The 22,497-nt window shown below is 38.0% G+C and overlaps 6 protein-coding genes across 12 annotated transcripts; 3 read left to right on the top strand and 3 right to left on the bottom strand.

The window, feature by feature from the left end:
* Positions 328 to 3,343, top strand: LOC104768663 (ankyrin repeat-containing protein NPR4-like). Of its 5 annotated transcripts, none has more exons than XM_010492686.1 (7): positions 328 to 569; positions 795 to 1,286; positions 1,367 to 1,519; positions 1,609 to 1,668; positions 1,972 to 2,016; positions 2,100 to 2,521; positions 2,616 to 3,343. In XM_010492686.1, the coding sequence occupies exons 1-7, from the start codon at positions 371 to 373 to the stop codon at positions 3,222 to 3,224; spliced, it is 1,980 nt and encodes a 659-aa protein (XP_010490988.1). In that variant the 5' UTR covers positions 328 to 370; the 3' UTR covers positions 3,225 to 3,343. The 5 variants fall into 5 exon arrangements, with proteins under 5 accessions (XP_010490988.1, XP_010490987.1, XP_010490984.1 ...); XM_010492685.1 differs by having other exon boundaries at positions 1,969 to 2,016; XM_010492682.1 differs by having other exon boundaries at positions 786 to 1,286.
* Positions 5,573 to 9,304, top strand: LOC104768664. 2 transcript variants are annotated; one of them, XM_010492689.2, is made up of 7 exons: positions 5,573 to 5,841; positions 6,035 to 6,526; positions 6,615 to 6,767; positions 6,861 to 7,049; positions 7,153 to 7,583; positions 7,671 to 8,358; positions 8,998 to 9,304. In XM_010492689.2, the coding sequence occupies exons 1-6, from the start codon at positions 5,631 to 5,633 to the stop codon at positions 8,313 to 8,315; spliced, it is 2,121 nt and encodes a 706-aa protein (XP_010490991.1). In that variant the 5' UTR covers positions 5,573 to 5,630; the 3' UTR covers positions 8,316 to 8,358; positions 8,998 to 9,304. The 2 variants fall into 2 exon arrangements, with proteins under 2 accessions (XP_010490991.1, XP_010490992.1); XM_010492690.2 differs by lacking the exon at positions 8,998 to 9,304 and having other exon boundaries at positions 5,577 to 5,841; positions 6,861 to 6,920; positions 7,005 to 7,049; positions 7,671 to 8,652.
* Positions 9,872 to 13,561, top strand: LOC104768661. Of its 2 annotated transcripts, none has more exons than XM_010492679.2 (4): positions 9,872 to 11,083; positions 11,205 to 12,512; positions 12,607 to 12,724; positions 13,101 to 13,561. In XM_010492679.2, the coding sequence occupies exons 1-4, from the start codon at positions 10,433 to 10,435 to the stop codon at positions 13,364 to 13,366; spliced, it is 2,343 nt and encodes a 780-aa protein (XP_010490981.1). In that variant the 5' UTR covers positions 9,872 to 10,432; the 3' UTR covers positions 13,367 to 13,561. The 2 variants fall into 2 exon arrangements, with proteins under 2 accessions (XP_010490981.1, XP_010490982.1); XM_010492680.2 differs by having other exon boundaries at positions 12,607 to 12,708; positions 13,101 to 13,194.
* Positions 13,671 to 15,567, bottom strand: LOC104768659 (cytochrome P450 77A4). The gene has a single exon (XM_010492678.2). It carries the CDS (start codon positions 15,315 to 15,317, stop codon positions 13,779 to 13,781), a length of 1,539 nt encoding a protein of 512 aa, XP_010490980.1. The 5' UTR covers positions 15,318 to 15,567; the 3' UTR covers positions 13,671 to 13,778.
* LOC104768658 (cytochrome P450 77A4-like) lies at positions 17,389 to 19,199 on the bottom strand. The gene has a single exon (XM_010492677.2). It carries the CDS (start codon positions 19,036 to 19,038, stop codon positions 17,512 to 17,514), a length of 1,527 nt encoding a protein of 508 aa, XP_010490979.1. The 5' UTR covers positions 19,039 to 19,199; the 3' UTR covers positions 17,389 to 17,511.
* LOC104768657 (8-amino-7-oxononanoate synthase) lies at positions 19,588 to 22,483 on the bottom strand. Its single transcript, XM_010492676.2, has 10 exons — positions 22,038 to 22,483; positions 21,765 to 21,895; positions 21,573 to 21,680; positions 21,238 to 21,476; positions 21,121 to 21,162; positions 20,789 to 20,876; positions 20,566 to 20,699; positions 20,136 to 20,375; positions 19,991 to 20,059; positions 19,588 to 19,905 (listed from the first exon to the last, which is right to left on the bottom strand). Exons 1-10 carry the CDS (start codon positions 22,285 to 22,287, stop codon positions 19,773 to 19,775), a joined length of 1,434 nt encoding a protein of 477 aa, XP_010490978.1. The 5' UTR covers positions 22,288 to 22,483; the 3' UTR covers positions 19,588 to 19,772.

Here is a 22,497-nt window from a genome sequence, read left to right as displayed (position 1 = left end):
AACATTAATATTTTAGATAATGTTAAAAATTTTAGTTAATATTTTGACCCCCTCAACAAAATTTCTAGGTCCGCCAATTTTGCACATGCTCTATGTGCATCGATGGTCTCTCACCAAATAGTAACCAATAATAATTAAATTATATATATATATATATATATATATTTTATAGAAGAACCTTTATTTCTGTCTAACGTACAATCTTTCAAAATAAATTAATTAGTAACCAAGCAAAGGATATATTCTCATGTAAGATCAATCAAAGAATAAGATAGTAAACCCCACAGATTGTATGCTATTTTTATAATATCTTTGGGGTTTTTTCTATTTAATATTTTATTAAGGTTGGTCCAAGAAATTTTATTACATCATGAGTTCTAATCAATTAGGCCAAGCTGTGGAGGAAACAGTTGAGAGGAGACCTTTCAAATTCTCTAAAACAAAGTTTTTTCATGGTATCCTAGAAGTCAGTTCCGAAGACAGTTCTTCACCTATAAAAGAAGTTCCAGAGAAAGAAGCTCCAAGTGATCAATTCAATCTTCAGATTCCGACTGCATCTCAGCTTCACGGTAATTAATTGAGAGTTCTCGTATTTTTTTGTTGGCAAATCAATCGCCTATAATAGCAATTTACAAGAAGACAGATCAAGGTCTCAGTTTCAAACTTAGAGCTATTAGGTTATTCACATTGTACTTAAGATGATTTTCTATAAAGTGAATATAGTGCGGGATTCGCTTAGCATAATAATCTGTAGATGCAGATAGATTTATTATGTGTCCTTGTAGTTGATGTAGGGAGGGTTACGAACGAATACTATGAGTATATACAATTAAATCAAGGAATAAGCCAAGGTCGTGTAGAAGCCGTGAAAGACTTCTTGAACCGTTGGCCGGACGCAGTGGACAAATTTATAAACCCTTACGAGACGCCATTGTTAAAGGCTTGCGCATATGGAAACCCCGAGATTGTTAAATTGCTTCTGCGTCGTATGACACCTGAACAAATGCTTCCCAAGATGAGCCAAAGCGCTTTTTACAACACGCCTCTTACTATCGTTGCTGTTAGTGGAAACATGGAGATTGCTGAAGCCTTAGTCGCCAAGAACCCTAAACTGCTAGAGATTCCTGGAAACAACGGAGAGATTCCGGTTGTGGTTGCGGTTGAGAACACGCAGATGGAGATGGCTCGCTATCTTTACAACAGAACTCCGGTTGAGGTGTTACTTGACAAAGACGGGTTTCACGGTATCTTGCTACTTCTCAATGCCATCTACTATAAAAAGCTCGGTAAGCGGTTACTTGATCTTCAAGCAAACCATGTTTTAGGGTGTTTTGATGATCATTTCTTGATTTGTTCATACAATTAGACATGGCCTTGGATCTGTTCAACAAAAGCAGACGCTTAGCCGTCACAAAACACTTGCAAATCGATTCGGTTCCCATCATTGTCTTGGCTTCAAAGCCAGATATTTTCCCCGGTGGCTGCCATCTCGGACCATTGAAACGCTTCATCTACTCTTGTCCGTACTAGTATAAGACCTTTTCTTTGCAACGATCAATCATATTGTCCCACTCTTTTGATCCAATTTGTTGTTATCTCACTTGCTAGGTATACAAGTAAAGCAGCCACCTTTTCCAAAGCCTTCTCGTTCTAACAAAGGTCATCAGAGTAAGTTCTTTTGTTAATCTAAAGTAACTTGAAATCTATGTAAGTTTAAGGGGCCTAATCAAATGAGCACGACCTGTCACGATAAGGTTTAGAAGATTTTCAAATTCTTCTTTCCCTGTGTCGGGGTTTTTAAAACCTTTATATAAGGATCGAAAGGCTTAAAGGTTTGTAAATGTAATTATCAGATAAATTCACAACATCTTCCGTATTCATAACTTCATAAAGTCTCTATAATTTATTTCTCTGAAGAACGTGAGAAAAGTTTCAACTTTTTATGGGTTTTTTATTTGTTAATTCCAGCAGATACCCTAATGGGGAAACTGCTCAAATGTCTCTCCAAATGGACCGGTAAGTATTAGGTTTTCGTTTGCAAATACGGTTATTGGATAGGATTCACATGAAACTTAAATCTGAGTCGAGTAATGTTCCAGGGATAGATGAACTGTACCGACTTAAGGTCACGCATCTACAAGCCAAGAAACTTTTACGTGGAATATCAGAAGAAACATTGGCCTTGGGCTTGAAGGAACGTTCTGAGTCAGTGGATGAGGCTTTACTCTTTGCAGTAAGATATGGGAATGTGGATTTCTTGGTGGAGATGATCAAGAACAACTCCGAGCTTCTATGGTCCACGGGAACTAGTACTCTGTTTAACACTGCCGTCGAGGTAAGACAAGAGAAGGTGTATAGTCTCCTCTACGGTCTGGGCGACAGGAAGTACTTGTTTCTCGCCGACAAGAACAGTGACGGGAATAGTGTGCTTCATCTCGCTGGCTATCCTCCTCCTAATTACAAGCTCGCTACGGTCGTTAGCGCAACGTTGCAGATGCAAAGTGAGTTACAATGGTTTAAGGTTCGCTTTCTTTCTCTCGTGTATAAATTTTATGGAGTTCGCACATAACCAGAACAGATGTCTTTAAAAAATATAGTTTTGATAATTAATGTAGGAGATGGAGAGAATCGTGCCGGCGATCGAAAAGGAAAGAGTAAACACAGAAGATCTAACACCGATAGAGATATTCAGAAAGGAGCACGAAGCAATGCGACTAGAAGCTGAGAAGTGGATGAAAGATACGGCTATGTCTTGCAGCTTTGTAGCGGCTCTCATCGTCACGGTCACCTTCGCGGCAATATTCACCGTCCCGGGAGGCACGGACGACAATTCACGCGGTAAACCCTTTCACCTACATAAACCAAAATTCGTCATATTCATCGTCTCCGATCTGATCTCCTGCTTCGCCTCATGCACCTCCGTCCTCATCTTCCTCGGGATACTCACCGCGAGATACGCCTTCGACGATTTCTTGTTCTCTCTGCCTGCGAAAATGATCGCTGGACTTTCGACATTGTTTGTCTCGATAGCGGCGATGCTTGTGGCATTCTCGTCGTCCCTATTCACGATCTTTAACGTCCCTTGGATCGTTGCTCCGACGATCTTCCTCGCTTGTTTCCCGGCGCTGTTGTTTGTTCGGATTCAGTATCCTCTCCTCAAGGAGCTCATCTTCTCCACTTACGGCAAAAAAATCTTCGACCGAAAGATGAAATCTTTGTTTTAACATAAAGTATGTGTGTTTGCTTAAAGTGTACGTGTTTTAAATCATTTTTTATGGGTCAATTTGAAAAATAAATTAAACCCCTCACGAAACGAGAAAATGCTATTGTGCGAGAGTTCACTTTTCCTTTCTTTCCCATTCTTCCTAATATAGTAATATATATCGATCAAAGAGTGGATTCTCGACAAAATCGATCGACACATATGAGTATTAGGGTTTGTCGACGTTTATGATCGAGTTTCAAAAATAATTACAACGATGGTTAAGTCTGTGATAACTAACAAATATGTAATGAGCAACAAAAAAATCTGCCGTCAAGAACACCTTATGTGCATTACGTTTTTACAATTTCGTTTTTCAAAAAAATGCAAACGGCAACAAATATTATGGAAGACTAGGTTAAACTCGCGCTATGTCGCGGGATACTTTTTGTAACTACTTTCAGAGATATCGAATTATTAAAATTTTTTTTTTTGAAATTGGATTAATTGTAAAACTATGGTTTATCCAATAGTAAACTATAAAAATGCACTAATAAAATAAAAATAAAGAAATCTCAATTTAGTATGATTTATAAATGTTTACTTTTAAATCGAGTAGACTTAATTATATAAATAGCCTAACTAACTCTAATGTATGTTCTTTTTTACTTTTCTTTACTTTTGGTGAGAGATACATTAGTGTAGTTTGAATTTGTGGTGTTTGTTTTTGTATTTTATACAAATTTAACAACATAATTATTATATAGTATTTTTACTGTTATAAAAGTTATTATTTGTAAAAGTACATTAACATATTTTTACTTTAGTCTCGTTTTGTGTATTATTTAATATTATTAGAGACATTTATAAAAATACCATCTTTTTGTTACCCTTTTGCAAAAATAACTCTTGTTGTCTATTTTTAATAATACATTTTTCAATATACAAAATGACTAAATTCTAAACTCTAAATTCCAAATATTAAATCCTACCCTTTAAAACTATATTCTAAAGTAAAATAGAGAATCCAAACCTAAAAATACAAATCAATTTAACACATTGTAATTATGCATAAAAAGACAAAAATGAAATTGACCAAAAAATGATATTTTTGAAAAATGGTATATGTATTACTAACAATCTCTCATATTATTAGCATAGCGATTAGGTTAATTTTCAAAGTAATTTTCAAGTTACTGATTTTAAACTATAATATAAAACCTTCAATTTTGGAACTTATATATTGTTCAATTTATCATTAGTTGGTGTTCTTATATATAAAATCACTATCAACACTAATCTCAAACTTTATTTTATTTACTTGTTGTAGGAGATATATTAGTGTACCTTGATTTTATGGTGTATTATATTTGTAGTTTATACAAATTTAATCACATAATTTTTATATTTTTTTTTGGTTCTTAGAGAAGTTATTTATATCCTTCTTTTTGTTCTTTTTTAAGAATCTAATTGTTTTGTTATGTTTTTAAGAATCTAATTGGTTTTGTGTTATTCGTGGTTATTCTTAATTTATATTCTATTTGTATTATATTATTATTTTCTTTGTATTATATTTATATTTTACTAATATGATTTGATTGCTTTTATTATTATACTTGGTTAATATTAGTATATTTTTAAAAGTTGTAAATGATTTATTAATTTATTTTAAATATAAGCTATAATTTTAAACCTTTGTTTTTAAAAATTATTGATAGACATACAATAATTAATATACTTGTTTGATATTATTATATTTTTGAAAGTTGTAAATAATTTATTAATTTAGTTTAAATTTAGGCTATAAATTTAAATATTTGTTATTGAAAATTATTGATGATGTTTATTATTTTATATAATTTAATTGGTTACATAATTTAAATGATGTGTTAGTTTCAAATAATCTGGAAAAGCTGATTTGGAACAAAAAATAATTATTATTGGCTGAGAGATATGACATGTATTAATGAAATGTTTTCATTGGTAAACAAATAAGCTGATGTGTCATCTTCATATTCCACCAAAATGCTGATGTGTAAGCACTGGAGAGAAACATATTGTGTTTTTATTGTATTGATTATGGTCATTCTGATGCATTTTCGCTTTTAAATTTTTGGATTTATTATTATTGTTTAAAAAAGTAGATTATTATCTTCATATAGAATCTTTATTTTTAACAGACAAGCTTTCCAAACTCCCAAATTAATAATGAGTAACCAAGAAAAGCATATATTCTTATATAAGATCAATCAAAGAATAATTCGATAGAAAAACATCAAAGATAGTATGCATGTAACCGTTATGCCTTGCATATACGTCCGAACAACAACATATACTTTGCATTTTTTTATATATATCCTATTACCTTTAGTTGTCTTGTCTATTTTCTATATATTTGTTAAGGTTGGACTAATAAAATATAATATATATGGCAATGAGTTCTTATAACATACACGCAACTTTGAAGGAAACACTTCGGAGGAGTCCTTTCAAATTCGCTAATACAAAGGCTCCTCATGCTGACCTAGGCGACAGTATCTCTTCTACAAAAAAAGTTCCTAAACAAGAAGTTCCAAGTGATCCCGTCAATAACCAGATTCCGTTAAGCGAATCAGCTCTTTCCACATCTCGGCTTCTCGGTATGAATTCGTTATTCTTACACCATCTCAAATAATCAATTTGCCTATAAGCAAGTTACAAAGGATAGATCAAAGTCTAAATTTCGAAGGTCAGGCTACTAGGGTATATACATTGTATCTTAAGATAATCATTAGGTGAATAAAGCACCGGATACTGAATTATTCGCATAGCGTGATCTTGTTGTTGATGTAGGAAAGAATACGAACCTATATTATGAGTATATACAATTAAGTAAAGGAATAAGCCAAGGTCGTGTACAAGTGGTGAGGGACTTCTTGAACGGTCATCCGGACGCAGTGGACGCATGGATAAACCTTTACGAGACACCATTGCTAAAGGCTTGCGCTTGTGGGAAGCCCGAGATTGTTAAAGAGCTTTTGCGTCGTATGACACCAGAACAGATGCTTCCCAAGATGAGCCAAAACGCTTCGTACCACACGCCTCTCACTGTCATTGCGGTTAGTGGAAACATGGAGATTGCTGAAGCCTTAGTCGCCAAGAACCCTAAGCTTCTAGAGATTCCTGGAATTAATGGACAGATTCCGGTTGTGGTTGCGGTTGAGAACACGCAGATGGAGATGGCTCGCTATCTTTACACCAGAACTCCGGTTCAGGTGTTACTTGACGATGATGGATATCACGGTTCCTTGCTCTTTCTTAATGCCATCTTCTATAAAACGCTCGGTAAGCGGTTTCGTGGACTTCAAGCAACCCATGTTTTAGGCTGTTTTGATGATGATTTCTTGATTTTGTTTTTTCTTCATACAATTAGACATCGCGTTGGATCTGTTCAACATGAGCAGACGCTTAGCCGTCACAAAACACTCGCAAATCGAGTCGATTCCCATCATTGTCTTGGCTTCAAAGCCAGATCTTTTTCCTGGTGACTGCTATTTGGGACCATTGACACGTTTCATCTACTCTTGTCTGTACTAATCTGAGACCTCTTCATTACAAAGATCAATCATTTTGTTATTCTCCTTTGATTCAACTCATCTTTCCTTCTCTCACTTGCTAGGGATACAAGTAAAGCTGCCAACTCTTCCATTTCCTTCTAGTACAAACAAAGATCATCAGAGTAAGTTCTTCCGTATACATAAGCTTCATGAAAAGTCTCTATATTCCTTTAAAGAAAGTGAGAAAAGTTTCGATTTTTTCCCAGATACTCTGATGGGGAAACTGCTAAAATATCTTTCCAAATGGACCGGTACGTATTAGGTTTTCATCAGCAAATGGACCGATAAGTATATATGAGGTAATTCGATAGGATTCACATGAATATATAAATTTGAGTCGAGTGATGTTTTCAGGAATAGATGAAGTGTACCAACTTAAGGTCATGCATCTACAAGCCAAGAAGCTTCTACAAGGAATGTCAGAAGAAACATTAGCCTTGGGCTCGAAGGAACGTTCTGAGACCGTGGATGAGGCTTTACTATTTGCAGTAAGGTATGGGAATGTGGAATTCTTGGTGGAGATGATCAAGAACAACTCCGAGCTTCTATGGTCCACGAGAACAAGCTCGAGCAGTACTCTGTTTCTCTTGGCCGTCGAGTTCAGACAAGAGAAGGTGTTTAGTCTCCTCTACGGTCTGGACGACAGGAAGTACTTGCTGCTCGCCGACAAGGACTGTGACGGCAATGGTATCCTTCATCTCGCCGGCTTTCCTTCTCCTCCTTCCAAGCTCTCTAGTGTCGTTTGCCCACCTTTGCAGATGCAACGCGAGTTACAATGGTTCAAGGTTTGCTCTGTTTCTCTTATGCATATATAGCCAAAACAGAGAAAAAACAGAGGAAACCTAAAAATAAATCTGGACATGATGATGCAGGAAGTGGAGAGAATCGCACCGGCGATTGAGAAGGAGAGAGTAAACACAGAAGAGCAAACACCGATCGAGATATTCACAAAGGAACACCAAGGATTGCGAGAAGAAGCCGAGAAATGGATGAAAGACACGGCGACGTCATGCAACGTAGTCGCGGCTTTCATCGTCACGGTGACTTTGGCGGCTCTTATCGTCACGGTCATTTTCGCGGCAGTCTTCACCGTCTCTGGAGGCAACGACGACAATTCAGTCTCAGTAGGTAGCCCCTTTCACCTACATAAACAACAGTTCATCATATTCATCGTCTCCGATTTGATATCTTGCTTCGCCGCTTGCACCTCCGTACCCATATTCCTCGGGATACTCACCGCGAGATACTCCTTCGACGATTTCTTGGTCTCGCTTCCGACAAAGATGATCGCGGGACTTTCGATACTGTTCGTTTCGATCGCGGCGATGCTTATTGCATTCTCGTCGGTGCTGTTCACGATGATGGATAAAGAGAATTGGATCGTTGCTCCGACGATCCTTTGCACTTGTTCACCGGCGCTACTGTTTGTTCTGCTTCAGTATCCTCTCCTCAAGGAGATGATCTTCTCAACCTACGGCAAAGGAATCTTCGACAAAAACATGAATTGTTGGGCCTAAATTAAGACACTGATGGGCCTGACTCGAATTCGCTAACAAAATAGTAAACAATTCTTTTCTTCTTTTGTGGTTCCGCATAAAAATAAATAATGTTTTTCTTGAAAATAAAAAAAACTCTTGAACCGGTCCACCAAAGATTATGGCATATATGAAACATCTTAATGTGTGTATGTATATAGCAAAAATAGTGTTGGATATTCCGATTAGACTTCCAATGATAGTTGCAATTAAGTATTTGAGGGTTACAGTTGAAGAAATTAAGAAAACCAAAAGATTGTAATTTTGTAAACCATAGCGTCTCGCTTTGTCTCCATTGGTCTACATCAAAACTTCGATGACGCATCAATTTGTACTTTTAGTTTTAGTTTACGATTGATTTTTCTTGCAACAATTTCTACTTTTAATTTACAAGATTATGCATGCGTTATTAGAATTGATCTCATATGATTAACTAAGAATATTTCCATTGACTTGGTCAAAGCTGCGAACTTTCAAAATTCCAAATGTATCTCCTTCTTTTACAGTTCAAAATTCCAAATGTATCTCCTTCTTTTACAGCATTGACAAGGATCATATAAGATGATGTAAAATAGGTTATGCTTTATTTGGATCAAATCTAAATCTGAAATGCTTTTTTTTTTTTTTTTTTTTTTTGNTTTTTTTTTTTTGGCAATTTGACTAGGTCAAGCCAAGTAAGGACAAGACTCAAGAGTCTTCATTGATCTTAACTCTTTGGAGAGTGTGGAAGACAAGAAACATTCTCATCGATCTTATTATTATTACTCTGTTTTTAAGCAGAGAGATAGATTCCTACAAAACAAAGTCATATGTAAACGAAAAGTCAATGAACGTTGTTTGGTCTTGTAATCTTATCATCATCTCTTGGTGTGGTTCTAATTTCCTCATAGATGTTGTCTCAAAGCTATATCCTTCACTAGTTCACTTATCATAGTAATATACAATTCCGCACTTAAACCATTCTCAAAACTTAGCTGTTTCTTCTTTTTTTTCGTTGTCTAAGAATAATGATTTGTATTAACAAAACACAGTTTTTGCATCTTCTTGTTTTTTTTCTTAAGTATGCATGTGTTAAACACTCGTTGTAGTGTAATACGTATGGATCACTACTAGTTAAACAAACTACAAGATTCATTCAACAAATGTAATTAAAACACTTCAGGTTCAGACACCTCTCTCGCTTTAAATCCGAGGGCAATCTTGTCATTTCCTATTGTCACCTTTTGAAATTTTCGGCCCATTCCGTTTTAAATTCGTTTTTTTTTTAAATAATATTCGTGTAACCCAAAAAAATTCGCAGTCTACTACGTTTGCAAAAAAAGAAAAGAAAAAAAAGGAAAAAAAAAAGATAGCATTGGACCCATGGAACCAGAATCAATCTGAACCGTCGAGAATACAATCCAACGGTCACGAACAATCTCCTCTAAAGAAAGATCTTTTTTTTTTTTTTTGGTTTNACCCATGGAACCAGAATCAATCTGAACCGTCGAGAATACAATCCAACGGTCACGAACAATCTCCTCTAAAGAAAGATCTTTTTTTTTTTTTTGGTTTTCTTGGATGTTGTTTTCTTCGGATCATAAACCCTAGCCTCCTCTGTTCCCTCTCTTCTTTCCAAAACGAAAAGTTCGTGAAACCATCTTCACCGCCGATCCTTCATCTTCTTCTTCTTCTTCACCATGTCTACTCATCGTTTCTAATTCAAAAACCCATGAACAGATCTCGATCCTCTCAATCGACTTTTCTTACTTTTTTTCCATCTCCAGAGAGATCTCGGCGATTTTCTTCCTTTCTGGGTTTCACTAATTTTGATCGAATCTATTAAAATCTGACGACTCTTTTCCCTTTCGATTCCCGTTTCGATTCCCCCTTAATTTTCGCTATTAAAAAAAAAAAGAAAGGTTTTTAAAAACAAAATCTTGTTAGAATCGGATTGGTTTAATCTGAAAGATCCGTGTTTTGTTAGAATATTAGCGAGTATAGATCCTCGAAGGAGGGGTTTGAATCAAAGCCAATTTCTTCTTAAGTAAGAGTCAAGCCAGTTTGTGGCGTCTTCAGTCTCTTGAGTAAGAAAAGGGAATCGTATGAGCAAAGCATAGATGCCGTCGGTGGGAATGAGACGAACCACTAGGGTTTTCGGGGTTGTTAAAGCCCCAGACGGAGCGCGGGTCCTCCGTTCCGGTCGTCGGATCTGGCCTAACGTCGGCGAACCCAAGGTACGGAGAGCTCACGATGTGGTTGTGGATCGGGATTGGAACAGCGTTTTGAAGACTCAGAACAAAACCAAAGGGAACAACAAAGTCTCCGGTAAGAGTAACAGCCAGCCTTGTAGCCCGAGACATGTTTCTTGTGAGAAAGACGACAAAAAAGTAGATGACTTTCCGGTCAGGAAACGGAGGAAAGTGTGTGTCGGAGATGTAAAGACTGTGGATAAGATGTTTGGGATTGTATATACTAGGAAAAGGAAGAGACTTTCTGAACCATCATCGAGTGATAGATCAGAAGAGCCACTACGAAGCCTGAAGTTTTATTGCAGGCGAAGGAGATTTCCCACTCGGGTTTCTTCAGTTCGTCCTATGCTTACTCTTACAGTAGATTGGTCATGTGAGGATTGCTGGTTTTTAACTGTTTTCGGTTTGGCAATGAGATACACTAGGAGGGAACAACTGAGCCTGTCTTCGCTTACTTCTTTCTTCTTGTCTCAACCTATCAACCAAGTGTTTGCTGACCATGGCGTGCGATTCCCTGTGGTAATTACCTTCTGCACTTACTAACATTAGGTCTGGACTAGATTTTGTTTGTCTATGTAGTGATATTAAGTTTTGGATCTTTAAATGTTGCTGAGGTGATCTATTGGTTTCTGTTTTCTAGGAGCCTCCCCTTAGCTCAAATGGTGTCTGCAAGTTTTTTGGGGATATGAATTGTCTACCTCTCTTTTCAGCAGATTTTGCTGTCATTCCTCGATGGTTTATGGATATGCATTTTACTCTGTTTCTAAGAGTGGCACCACGCTCCTTCTTTTTCGTAGAGAGATCTCTGTATCTGCTAGACAATCCAGTTGAAGAATCTGATTTGGAGTCTGAATTAGCTTTACCTGAACCTTGTAATCTGAGGAATGAAGGTGTAGTTGGGTTACATCCATCAGTGAGAGCCTCGAAGTTAACTGGAGGAAATGCTCAATATAGAGGCAGTTTAGGTTCTCACAGTTTCCAAAAGAGGAGAAGCTCTTTGAGAAGGAGAAGAGCAAGAAATATTTCACATAATGCACACAAGTCGTATAATGGAACACCGGTTTTTGATATATCAGGAAGTAGGAGAAACAGGACAGTAACAGTATCGCCGAGAAAGCTCAGAAGCTCAGTTCTAAGTAGCTCATCTCCGGCTTCACATGTGGTTAGTATCATTCCGTTGGCGAAGACAAAAGAGGAGCTTGATTCTTTATGTTGTTCTGCGAATATATTAATGATATATTCAGACAGATGCTCCAGAGAAGAAGGGTTTAGTGTCATGTTGGAATTTTCTTCTTCAAATGAGTGGTTTCTTGCAATTAAGAAAGATGGGGCAATCAGATACAGCCACAAGGCACAAAGGACTATGAGACCATGTTATAGCAACCGGGTTACGCATGCAACAGTATGGATGGGAGCTGATAATTGGAAGCTTGAGTTTTGCGACAGACAAGATTGGCTTGGTTTTAAAGATATATATAAAGAATGCTATGAACGAAATGTATTGGAACAGAGTGTGAAAGTTATTCCTATTCCTGGGGTAAGAGAAGTGTGTGGCTATGCAGAGGATATATATGACTTCCCTTCCTTTTCTAGGCCGGTTCCATATATATCTGTGAACGAAGATGAGGTTTCAAGGGCAATGGCTCGAAGTATTGCTCTTTATGACATGGATTCTGAAGACGAAGAGTGGCTCGAAAGGCAGAACTGGGAACTGCTTGGTGAAGAAGATGACCAATTTCAACAACTTCAGCGGGAAACCTTTGAGTTGATGATCGATGGGTTTGAAAAGTTTCATTTCCACAACCCTGCCGATGATCTCTTGGATGAGAAAGCAACCACTATAGCTAGTCTTTCACACCTGGGTAGGCACGAGATAGTTGAAGTAGTACATGATTACTGGTTGAAGAAAAGGAAGCAGCGAAAAGCACCACTCCTCAGAATTTTCCAGGTAATGTCATATTACGGTGTACAAGTTGCCATATTTGTTCTATTTCCAGTTGTATTTGTACTAATGAAATCGATGTATGCATGTATATAAACAGGGTCATCAAGTGAAGAAAACGCCGCTACTTTCCAAACCTGTGTTTCGGAAGAGAAGATCCTTCAAAAGACAGGGGAGTCAACTCCATGGAAAAGCCAAACAGGCAAGCCCTTGGCTCGGTTAGTTCCCTCTACATAATGACTCAGGGATACGTAGTTACTGTAATGAAATGCTTAGGCTTGTGTTTCATTTGTTTGGAAGTAGAAAGTGTAGTACTTGGTCTCTATAGATAGATTTGAGAGTTAGAGTAACATGGAACAGTCTTGAGAGTTAGAGTAACATGGAACAGTCTTGCAGAAGTAAAATTAAGTAGAAAGGGTTACCATAGAATTAGACTGACAATTTTCTCCTAGGTCATGGTGCTGTATTTGATTTGAGGATAGCTAAATTTTAACACTTAGATAATGAAGGTCGATGAAATTTGGATTTAGCTTGACAAAACACCATGGGAGTGAAAATGATCTGATTCGTTTGTTGTTGTGTTAATGTGAACAGTGGCTGTAAAGGCGGCTGAACCAGAGGAAGAAACCGATTTTCTCAAAATGGAAGAAGCCAAAACTTTGGCTGATACAGCCATGAAAACAGCCATAGCCAAAAGAAGACGAGCACAAATTCTGGCAGAAAACGCAGATTTGGCTGTTTACAAAGCGACGATGGCTCTCAGGAATGCAGAAGTTGTTAAAGTAGCCGAAGAGAGCGAGGTCGACACAACCGTTTTCTTGAACTGGAATGGTAAAGATAGAAAACGTTACTTTGATTGAATCGAAAAGTTGGGTTCCTTTTGGCAATTTTTTCAAAAGAGGATTTGAAAAGAGGTATAGTCTCTGTAGGTTTGGGTTTTATATGTATAGTTCCTACGCTGATATTGTAAATGATTTAGTCTTTTTCTTTTTGTTAGGTTTTTTTTTGTTCATACTACTACCGTAAGATGATGATGCTCCATCCTTACCTTTTCTTTTCGTTTTTCTTCGGATCAATATAATTTGAAGAAATGTGAAAAGTAAAAAAAAAAAAAGTTACAGGTGTAAATATTGCAATGTTCTATGGTAGTTTTGGTCATATTCGTATTGTGTAGATATGGGTACTTAAAAACTTTATAAGCAATAACTCCTTACAATAATGGTTAATATTCTTATAATGAAAACAAAAATAAAATACGTAAATCTAAATATTTTAAATCCTTGGTTTGACCATAGCTCTCAACGGATTCTTCATAACCACCGTAAACTCAGTTTTCCCGGTGAAATCAATCTCACTTCCTGTCGGATACGCACTCCACTCGAACTCCTGAACCATCCTCGCAAGCATCAGATGCACGTGTACGGTTGCCATTGCAAGCCCAGGACAAATCCTACGTCCCACACCAAAAGGAATCATCTTCACTCCAGTAATCCCGGTTATGTCAGCATTCTCCTTACCCAACATAAACCGGTCCGGGTCAAACTTTTTCGGGTTACTCCAAATTCTCGGATCCTCACTCATACCGGGAAGATAAACCTCGACGTTAACGCCGGCGGGAATATCGTATCCACCGAGCGTCGTCGTCTCCGTGACGGCATGCGTCAGAGAAAAATAAGTCGGCGGATGTTTCCGGAGAAGCTCCTTAACAAAAGCTTGTAAATAGACCATTTTATCCACATCTTTCTCATCAACGCTACGATCATCTCCCACCGTTGATTTAATCTCATCGTAGAGCCGAGATTGAATCTCAGGATTCGCAATCAGCTGCGCTATCCCCCACTCGATCGCTGTCCCCGTCGTATCCGTACCACCGTTGAGAAACTCGGAACAGAGCGTCACTAGCTCTTCGTTAGACGGCGTCGTTTCACGTCCTTCGATTTTTAAATCAAAGAGCGTATCCAAGTATGAGAAAGACGACGCCGTTTTATCAGATCCTGGATTCTGAATCGCTCTCCGCCGTCTGTCGATAACTCCGACGACGTAATCGACCTGTTCACGGCGGACTTCAAGAGCTCGTTTCCTCTCCTTGGAAAAGAACGGAGCGAGGATCGGAAGGTAATCGTCGATTCGTGGATCAACGGTCATCAGCACAGTTTTCATAATCTCATCCATCTTATCGATGGAAGCTTCGTCCATGACGATACCGAAACACATCTCTAAGAGGATACAAAACGCAGCGAATCTTGCGTTTCGAAGCACCCAGATGAGTCCCTTGTTCTCTCTAGCTTCAGATTTGATCCTGTCTATGAGCTTATCCATTGAGGATTGTCTCAGAGATCCGAACTCCTTGAGACGTGTTGAGCTAAGCATGTTCTGAACCATGTTTCTTCTCAGTGACCTCCACACGGGACCGTACTTGGCGGCGTTGACTGTGAATTTGTCGCAGCTGAAGATTGTTCGGGTCGGACTCTCGGCGGGTCGGGTTGCGAACAGGGGTCCGCGTTTGATTAAAGCTTCGTGGACTAGATTTGCGTCGGAGAGGATGATCATTGTACGAGTACCCATTCTCACTGTGAGAATTCCTCCGTACTTTTGCTTAAGCTCCTCTGCGTATTCGAAGAATGACTTACCGGAGCGGGCGAACTGGAATAAGTTTCCGACCACCGGCCAACCTGGTGGACCTGGAGGTAGGTTTAAACCTCTCTTTGAGGAAGAACTCCATCGAGTGAGGATGAAAACGAAACCTGAGACGATAATGGCGAACAAAGTATAACCAAGAGAAGTTGGAACTAAGGAGATGATTTGAGACATTTCTTTCTTAGCTCTGTTTTTGTTTTCTTGATGAATCTAGCAGTAGAGATGATGAAGATGAAGATGAAGATTTTATAAGAAGAGAGTGAAAGCATGCAAAAAGATTTTGAAATTAAATGTTAAAAACTTATTGGGTTGGAATTTGGTAAAAATCATTACTCAACAAAATAGTCAAAATTGTATAGCTGCTACCTGAAACAGAGGCATAATTAATTGTGTTTTAAAAGTAGTACTAATTGATTCTAATTTTGCATGTATGACTCAAGGAAGATAAACACTTTGTTTATATTTTCTCAAAATAGGATCTTTCACTAATCATAAAACTTAAATAGTGTTTACATTTTAATATGTTGAGACTATTATTAGTTGGCTCGGTGATTATATGAGGAATACTTGAATTGTGTATTGGCCCTATCTGCAGGGTGTGTTTTTTTTTAAATTAAAATGACATGAATGTGTTTACAACTTTAGGTGATCCGTTTAGAACACTCTTTTATTGAAACAAACAACGTTTAAATTCATAATTGATTATGAGAAACCTACAACCATGGACTGATTGTTACAACAAATAGTCAAAATAGTAAAGGTGAGATCTCTGTCAGGTAAGAAGAGTAATGAAAGAAAAGCTTAAACAGGATACTGTATGTCCCAAAATATGTAATGCTGGTCATTAAATAGATTATAATGAAAGCAGATACAAAAACTTATTTTTGGTAGTATTGGACTTGGACCTACATATGAAACATATCTCGGTGAAATTAACAGTTTACACATGTCAGAATCTTTAGTGGGAGAGTTTTCTTTTCTATGAGGTGTTTACATCATCAACACTTAAACATTCAACAACAAAACACGAGTTCCAATTAGACATAATTTCATCGATACATGTTTTAAGAAATGTTTTTTTTTTGTTATATGAGCAATCTATCTATCTAAAAGTCATGAAAAACTAGCATCTTTCATCAATGTGTCGGCATATAGATGTTAGGTCAAAACATTTACTTTAAATTCGTTTTCCTATCAGGTCCAGTTAACATGATTAAAAACACAAGTGATTGTATTTTTCTTTACTTCATTTGTCAACAGCTGAGATTATTAAGACGCGGGGGGGTTGTTTGTTGGGGAAAAGCTGAAAAATACAAATCAATGAACGTTACTATCAGAATTTAAGAGTTTTTAGACAGACAAAGAGAGAGAGAGAGAGAGAGTGATGCGGCAGTTCCTTAGCCTTAAAATTAAAATCCCAAGCAATGGCCATCGCTGATGAACCACACACATAGCTCTCTGCTTTTACTTCTCCGGTCTCCTTCCATGGAGTCTCCAAATTCGTATATCAGTTCAAGAAGCTCACTCAGTAGCTACCTTCTTCCTACTAATAAATACAATTTGGGACTTTAGGAGTTTTCTGTATTATCAGTGCATGTCTTTTCTATTTATTTATTGCTTTCCAACTGTTCCTTTGAATAAATTAGTAACCTGGGAAATCTAAATGTCTTCAGAAAGCCATTTAACTCACTCACTTTCCAATTTTGGTAGACCCAAAAACAATGAATACAAATACTAGTGTGTATTGTTAGCTAATCGGAATTTAACATCATATTATATATTATGCCTTCAAAATGAAATAAAAATATATTAAAAAATGTGTTTGACTTGGTTGGAATTCAATTAACTTGTCAGATATTTCAACTGTTACTCATGAGTAGTAGTAAATAAGGAATTCTACAGACTGGTAAAAGCTTATCTGTTTTTTTAAAAAGTAGATAAAACGTACTCCAAAGTCCAAATATGTATACAAAAAAAAGATGGTTTAATTAAGAATTAATAAAGTCAAACCGGACCCTTATTCCTTGAGAGTTGACAATAGATCTCTAACCAAAGTAAACCGAAGCAATCCAAAAATCAATTTAACTTAAATCACCTGAGACGAACCAAGGCTGGTTCAGTAACCAGTTAAGCCAACTTTATTTGGTTTAGTGCTTTATACTAAGCTGAATTTGAACACAACATTTATTCAAAGCAACTAAACCAAAAAAGTAAACCGAAGTTGAAAGGCTTTACTCAGTATAATTGAAGAGTAGCAAAACAACATTTAAATAAACCACAATAAATCAGACAATACAGTATGTGAATTTTCTTTTGAACCGGGTTTGGTCAAGTTAAAAAAGAGTCAAAGACGTGAAATCCACGAAACTTAAACCCTAGCTTTAACCCTAGCTCTCAACGGATTCTTCATCACCACCGCAAACACCAACTTTCCGGTGAAATCCACTTGGCTCTCCGGCGGGTACGTGCTCCACTCGAACTCTTGAACAATCCTCGCCAGCATTAGCTCCACGTGTACGACCGCCATACCAAGCCCCGGACAAATCCGACGACCAATTCCGAACGGCATCATCTTAACTCCGGCAACTCCGGTTAAATCAGCGTCTTCTCCACCTGTAATAAACCGGTCCGGGTCAAATTTATCCGGTTTAAACCAGATCTTAGGGTCCTCACTTATACCCGGAAGATAAAACTCAACGTTAGCTCCAACGGGAATATCATAACCGGAGAGATTCGTCGGCTCCGTGACGCCGTGAGTTAACGTGAAATACGTCGGAGGATGTCTCCGTAGAAGCTCCTTAACAAAAGCTCGTAAAAAGACCAATTTATCCAAATCTTTCTCCTCAACACTACGATCATCTCCCACCGTTGATTTAATCTCATCGTACAGCCGAGATTGAATCTCAGGATTCGAAATCAGCTCCGCGACTCCCCACTCTATCGCCGTCCCCGTCGTATCCGTACCAGCGTTGAGAAACTCGGAACAGAGCGTCACGAGATCTTCATCTGACGGCGTCGTTTCGCGTCCGTGGACTTTAAGATCGAATAAAGTATCAAGATACGCAAAAGACGACGCCGTTTCATCGGATCCCGGATTTAAAATCGCCGATCTCCGCTTCTCGATGAATCTGACGACGAATTCAACTAATTTCCGGCGAAGTTCGAGAGCGCGTCGTCTCTCCTTGAAGTAAAACGGAGTTAGAATCGGAAGGTAATCGTGGATTCGTGGATCGACGGCGATTAAAATCTCAGTCATCATCTGATCCATCTTCTCAATCGATGCTTCTTCCATCTCGACTCCGAAACACATATCTAACAAGATACAAAACGCAGCGAATCTTGCGTTTCTCAGAACATATACGAGCCCGTCGTTGTTCTTAGCCTCCGATTTGATCTTCTCAACGAGCTTATCGATTCCGGTTTTTCTAATCGGACCGAATTCTTTTAACCGGTTTGAGCTGAGCATGTTTTGAACCATGTTGCGTCTCAGTGATCGCCACACGGGACCGTACATAGCGGAATGGACTGTGATATCGCTGGAGCTGAAGATTTTACGGGTCGGAGTTTCGACGGGTCGGGTTGCGAATTGGGCCCCGCGTTCGATTAAGGCTTGGTGTGCGAGGTTCGAGTCGGAGATGATGATCATTGTTCTGATTCCCATCTTTAGTGTGAAGATTGGGCCGTAGATGTTTCTCATCTCGTCTACGTATTCGAAAAACTGTTTACCGGAGCGCGCGAACTGTAACAGATTACCAACCACGGGCCAACCCGGTGGACCCGGTGGGAGGTTCACGGGCTTCGATTTGTGACTGAGGCGAGTGAGTGTGTAAACCAAACTTGGTATGAGGATTGCGACAAGAGTGATTAAGAAGACACTATCGGAGATTTCTAACATTTTCGAGTGGTTTTGAGTACTGAGGTTTTAAGCTATGGATTTTGAATCAATGATGAACAAGAACTAGAAGCAATTTTGCAACTGTTTTGATGATATTATTTGGATCAACATATGTATATGTATTTATATGCTAGTGTTGTTAGAAAGCTTTTGGTGTAACGTATGAGAGTATGTGTATCTTTGATTTGTATTAATATATGTTCTTGCTTATAAAATCTTGATGTGTTTATGTTGTTAGAAAACATAGTATAACGTATGGCGAAATTTCTAAATATATGGTTTTGCTTGAAAAAAAAAAAAATACATTCTCCACTCATTTGGTATTAAGTTGAATTTTGCTTTTAGTTGGGATTGGTTACCGTTTAAAACAAATACGGAGAGTAATGGCAAAAGATACATAACCGAATACAGAGAAGATGAATGTTTGTTTTCCCGCCTCTGCTCCTTTCTCGTATTCCCGCGGTCAGCTCTACGATTTGGGCTTGTGATGCTTTTATCAGTTGGGCCTTTTTGCTTTCATGGCCCGAGGAAACAATGTACCCTTTGACCAATGTTTTACATACATGATGTAATATATGTTCAAATATATTGCTCCTTCTGCAAAGTAGGAGGGATTACAACAATACAGTACATGGAACTCTCTTCTAGCTCAAGTGATTATTATTCGCTGACACTGACAACAATTTTTGAAGTAGATTTTAGAATTATTGAGACAACAGCAAAATGGTTTTGTTTTAGAGTTTGGGAAAGATAAAGGAAGGAATGTGAATGGTGGTGGTGTTGTCAAAGTCCAAACATGAAGAAAGCGCAGTGATGAGTTTCTTCACATCTTCTGTGGTATGTGCTGCACTCAGTGTCACCCTTAGCCTGAAATTGAATTCCACAACAACATATGATGAGTTTCACCTGAAAATGATTCAACGAATATTGATATTAAAAGTTTCTTCTTTACCTGCAAGAATTGGCTGGCACTGTGGGTGGTCTTATTGCCATTACATGGAAGCCTGCTTCTAATAGATACCTGCAACAATGAGAAAAATCAATCAGCTATACAAGTTTGTTTGTGTGTGAGAGAGAGTAAGAAAATGTGTGTGAACCTGCTCGCTTGGAGGGCTTTCTCTTGATTGCCTACAACAAGTGAGATAATTGGGCTTGAGATTTCAACTCCAGATAATGCCTTAAACTCTTTTACCCTTTCCCATATTGCCCTTCTTCTCCATCTCTCCTTCCTCGCCACTACAACTGCTGCATAAGCAGCTGCAGCCATTGGGACAGGGATTGCTGTTGAAAATATGAATGAACGGCCTCGAGACTGTATCAGTTGCTTCCATTTTTTGCTGTTTCCATAAAACAAACTTAAGCTGTTACTACTTTGAAATCTCTGTATGATTTCTAGAGAAACTGAGACAACTCAGACTGATTATTGATTCACTTTATCATAAGCTTTGATGGACCTTATAGAGGTCTCAACCAACACTAAAACATATTCTTGATTCACGAATTTCAGATCACATAGGCCTTTTATACCTGCAAGCTATGAATCCGCCATGACACCCTGCTGCCTTACTCAAAGTGCCCACACATAAATCTACGTCGGCTTCACAGTTAAATTCCTCGGCCACGCCACCTCCATTTTCTCCACAAACAAATGTTCCATGGGCCTGACCGGTCAATATCAATTTGCTTCAGTAAAAAAAGTAGTTGACACCAACATACTAAAATTTTGCTTGAACAGTTTCAACCAACTTACATCATCAATAACTAGGAGGAAGCCATACTTCCTCCGAAGCTGAGAGAGCTCTTCCATTGGTGCAAAGTCACCGTCCATACTAAATAAGCTGTCAAAACCGAAAATGAGTTTCAACCATAAGAACTTCCTTTTATATGTCCACAGTCTAAAACCATCAAAGGCGTTAATAAGCAATCCGAAATGTTTAGCCTTTGTAGTTAGCATCATGAATAGCGACATATAGATGAATAGCAAAAAGGAAAAAACCATGATCAGATAAGAAAGCAGGTTGGACAATTAAATACTACAGCTAAAAATAAGTACAAGAGCAGTAAGTTGCAAATGAGACTGACCTATCAGTCACCACAACCTTCCTCTTCATTTTGCAACTTGATCTGTCCAAACAGTTATAGATGTCATTAATAGAAGATTAGATATCAAGGGGGGAGTTGGGTAAGTGAAGGACTTACAGTAACGAATTAAGGTGATACATGTCACAATGTCGATAAACAAAAACTTCAACATTTCCTTGTCGTTCAGCAAGACGGATACCATCAATAATTGATGCATGATTCAGAGCATCAGAAAAGATGGCCACTTTTTCATTTTCCAGAGGTTTCCCACTAGCAGCCAAAAGAGAAGCAACACTTCCAATAGCAACCATTGCAGCCATATTGGCAGCAAACCCAGTAGGACAAACAAGACAATCCTAAAAGGATTAAAAAAACGCATCAGTTGCTTTCAGTTCGAGACATATCAACAGCATGAGACTCCATTTCAAGTATTCAAAGGAAGATTTATTTACCTCCTTCTTTTTCAATTCCGCCAAACTAGACTCAAGCAAACGATGATAAGTGGTGTAGCCACAAATTAACGCAGAACCCTTAGGTCCCATACCATATTCTTGAACTGCCTGTCTTGAAGGAGAAAAAACATAAGACAGTGGAAGAAATCTATACTTTTAGTTTGTTGACATGAAACAGTTTTGTTAACATACGTTTGCAGCAGCGTTTGATATTGTAGGATGTGAGCTCAAACCCAAATAATCATTCCCAGAGAACAAAAGTAGCTTCTTGAATCTCCCCTTTTTACTCTCAGCTAATGCATCTCCACTAAAAATCTCTTCCCCTGTCAATGTAAACTATTAACCACATTAAAAAAAAACCATACCTTTGACTAATCAACTCAGTTATAGCCATCAATTATACTTAACAAACCGTAGCTTTGGAAACTCCGAAACTCTTGGAAAGAAAATAAAAATGAAACGTACCGTTACTGGGTTCATCGTGAAGCCATTTCTGAAATGTGGGTATTGAGACAGAGACCTCGACTGAAGTTCGATCCCATTGACACAAACCGTCGAACACTTCGTACTCATCTCCTCCATTGCCTCTGCTTTTCACCAAAGTTTCTTCATTTTGCTTAGACATACAAATGGGTCTCAAAGATCGAAGAATTTGCCTCGATTCAAGCACATTCACTGCTTCTTCCACACACTTATCCCACGACTTATCCTCCATTCTACTAAAAATTTCAGTGTAACGAATTGTGCTTTTGGGGCTAATTCAAAAAAGTGGTTCGATGGCATGTGAAAGAAGATGACTTTAAGGCTCTTCTGCTATTTCAATTGCGTTAATGACACACACCTGCATCTACATGTTTGAAGAATCCACAAAGTGAGAGAATCTGAGAGGCCTGGGAGATGATGAAGCTTGAAAGCCCATGACAAA

This window comes from Camelina sativa, chromosome 20 (assembly GCF_000633955.1).
Source record: "Camelina sativa cultivar DH55 chromosome 20, Cs, whole genome shotgun sequence".
In the NCBI taxonomy this organism is placed as follows: Eukaryota; Viridiplantae; Streptophyta; class Magnoliopsida; order Brassicales; family Brassicaceae; genus Camelina; species Camelina sativa.
This window is presented reverse-complemented; position numbering and strand designations above follow the sequence as displayed.